At 42.1% G+C, this 3,331-nt stretch overlaps 1 protein-coding gene across 1 annotated transcript; it reads right to left on the reverse strand.

Annotated features, from left to right (window-relative positions):
• Positions 1 to 2,231: 2,231 nt before the first annotated feature.
• Positions 2,232 to 3,320, reverse strand: LOC102377550 (putative C->U-editing enzyme APOBEC-4; the record flags this gene model as incomplete). The annotated part of the gene is made up of 1 exon (XM_006039361.1): positions 2,232 to 3,320. A coding segment is annotated over one exon (1,089 nt), but the record flags the coding sequence as incomplete, so codon positions are not given.
• Positions 3,321 to 3,331: the final 11 nt, after the last annotated feature.

Consider the following 3,331-nt stretch of genomic DNA (forward strand, 5'->3'; position numbering starts at 1 on the left):
AAGAAACTCATAATCCATTTCCTTTGCACTTCCTTGTGTTTTACAGATTTGCCCTCTGAACATCTTGAGGTTTGTATGTATATAACAGACCCTATTGAATATCTGTGTATAGGGCCACTTTCAATTTACCTACTGTGAATACTGCATAGAACACCTGTTATAAGATATACAAAAAAGATAACATTCAATACACACAAAGCTAGAAGCTTTGCAGGAAGTAGAACACCTATGCAATTAATTTTCTGTCCTATTAGAACCTGTTTTACAGCAACTCGGAGCAGTGTGCTGTGAATTACCTCACCCAGCTCCAGGTTTTTTCCTCAGTAATGCTGAGGGGTAGGAGAAGCAATTTCCTTTCAGTGCTAGGCCTCACCTCCTTGAAGGGACTTTAAATATATATGTATACAGGTAAGATTCAAAATGTAACTACTAGTGTTTTTATTAATAAATTATACTACCAGTATTGACCAAGTAACATAACTAAGGTGGGGCAACTATGACAATAGTCCTACTTGCTAACTTGGGGAGGGTGGGGCATGGAAAAATAACAGACACTGTTGCAGACAGCTGGTAGCACCACTGGCATTGGCATCCAGGAGCCCCAGCTACCCATAGTACTGCTGCTGTGCTGAGTGCCATCTGTTTTGTTACGCTTCTGCAACTACCAGTGTACCTAAATAACTTCAATTAAAGGTCAGTAACATGAACAAGAGACTGGCTATACATACAGTAGTGAAAATGAAAATATTATCTGTTGTGCATACCTGATTGATGCCAGAGAACAAGTCCCTTCCACCCAGCCCCCCTTCCCCCCCACCCAGTAGACCAAGTTAAAACCTGGCTATGCCCACCCCCACTTCAGGGCCAAGCTATATCCATTTCCTTCTCCATGGGGCCGGATCAGGCTCCTTTCCCTTGTCGGGGTGCGTTGGAGGCAACCTGACCCCCACCATCCTCCATGTGGCCAGATGGTGCCTGCTGTGTCCACCTGGGTGCTGGATTGGGAACACCAGCTGGATTTGGATTGCAGACAGATGGGCACGGCCAGTCCAGCCTGCCAGGCAAAAAGAATGAGCCCCACAAAAGGGGTTTGTGAAAGTCGCCTTTAACCAATGCGTCTTGAACTGCTTCCAGTTAACTGCTCCCTTTTTGTCTTTTAATGCTTGTTGCAGTACAAGTAGCCTGTTCTCTTTCAAGTAGCCAGGCCCTCTCTTGCTGACATCGGGGGAGGCTCCTTGTGTAAGAGTCTTCAGTGTAGGTGTAGCAGGCCTTAAAGCATGACGTGTCTTATGGACATGAGTTTAGTACAGGAGGAAAAGTTCTTGCACTGAGGCCTACGTCTGCAAACCATGCACATGCCTGACTTCAGCCCAATAAGCCACCTCCCTAGAGGAATATACTTGGCAAGTTACATCATCAGATTGGAAAGTGGCACATCACTTAGATTAGATTAGTTTTGTACTGTAATATTGCATGTAGAGTGAAAAGCAGAGCTTTGGTTTGAGGATTTGGGCATGATAAGGGATAGATGTACCCAGGCTTCATGCCACAGCCATAAAAATGAGGGTGGGGGAGGGTGTGGAAATTGATTTGACAAAATTAGCCAGTGTTCATTCTTGCATCAAGTTTCTGTACCCCTGCTCACAAGCTCTTTGCCAGCTGAAGAGTTAAAGCTACCAACTTCATGGTAGTTGCAATGTTATCATTAACAAATATAGTCTACTTCAACAGCAAGAACATTGATCTGAAGTATAACTTTAGCTTCATACTGTCTATTATCTTGATATGTAAAAGATCTGTCTTAAAGACTCTCTGCATTTTTGTTTTTCATGTGCTCTGGTATTACATATCCATATGTAATTTTAAAATATGCAAACTTGTTGATAAAGGGTGAAGAGGGAAGACATTGTATTCAGAGAATAGGTAGTGGGACTCTACCTTCACCTGAAGGTAGGTGGGTGCAGAGTTTGGCCTATGTTGCCTGTTTCATCCTAGCCTTTGTTGCCGAAGCTGCCACTAAGGGTCCAGTCATGGTGGTGAATACTACCAGTATCTTTCTAGTAGATATTAAACTGAGATCATCAAATCCGGTTGTCAAAAGTCACTAAAAGTCATCAGAAAGCACTGAATGTACATCATTACTGATCTGGGATATATTCAGACTAGTATTCTAAAGGTAGGCGGTTTCATGTCCATATCAATTCTCTAAGCCATTCAGTCCCAGCAGAATATTAATTTTTATAAGAGGTGAATTTACTTTCCTTCTTTTTTTGCCCCCTTTGGTCTCTGCTTTTGCTGCTTGTAAGTTTTTCAGTGATTTTTATCATCTGAACAGGCCTTTCACTGGGAAAGAATTGGGAATCATTAAATTCACTGAATTCCTGAGGCATTTTTAAGTGCCTTACAATATTTTTTGGTTTGGAGTATAGGTGTTTCCTCCCAAAAGGCGGAAGTGTGTTAGTAAAAGGCACCAAATGGTTTTGACTCATCAGTGGTGGCAATTTGCCATTCATCATTGATGCAGATTGCTGAGAGGCTATTTTAGTGAAAGAAGATTTCTGCAAGTTCTGAAATACGTTTGGGTTTCCATATGTTGCTTGGGGAGATGCTTTCATAAAATAAGATTTCATTCCTGTAATGGTGTTACTTCTATACAAATTTTGTTGGTCAGCTAATGCTCTTGCAGGTAAAACTGGATAATAAAAGGTTGCCTCTGGTATATTACTCACAAAATTGCAGAGGAGGGAATGCCACATTCTTCCACAAAGTGGGTGTAAAGTCATATGAGGCCACAAACTGGCAAGACTTCGCAAAGCTTCACGGTTCCATGCAGATACAGGGAAATCATCCTCAGTATGGTAAAGCTGAGAGAAATATATACATAGGATGATGTCTGGATACTTGGTCAAGAAGTTGTAGATCTTGCTTATGCAGCAGTGGTCAGCCTCATTACAAGGAGAGTAGTTGGAATAAAGAATGATGTATCCAATGCTATCATATCTATATGTAACTGAGTCTAGGTAACCACCCAGTTCGAATAACACGGATTCTGGATGGATGTTATACTCGATGCAATTTGTAGCATGGCCTTTTTGGACTAACATGCTGGAAGAGTTTCTCAGTTCATAGAATATAATGTGTTTGTTCTGAGGAGTCATTTGTCCGTATGGGAAGCCAAAGGCCTTGTGAAATTCCACATAAGGAACTCTTGCTTCTTCCCCTGTCCGTATATGATAGGGGCATTTGGCACAGCTGTGGCTCAGTGTCTGCCAGTAATAGGGCTTTATGAGTGTCCCCTGTTTTGCCCTGTATTCCTGGAACAGTGTTTCCC

The sequence above is a fragment of the Alligator sinensis genome, unplaced genomic scaffold (genome assembly GCF_000455745.1).
Source record: "Alligator sinensis unplaced genomic scaffold, ASM45574v1 C65824621_1, whole genome shotgun sequence".
NCBI lineage: Eukaryota > Metazoa > Chordata > Crocodylia > Alligatoridae > Alligator > Alligator sinensis.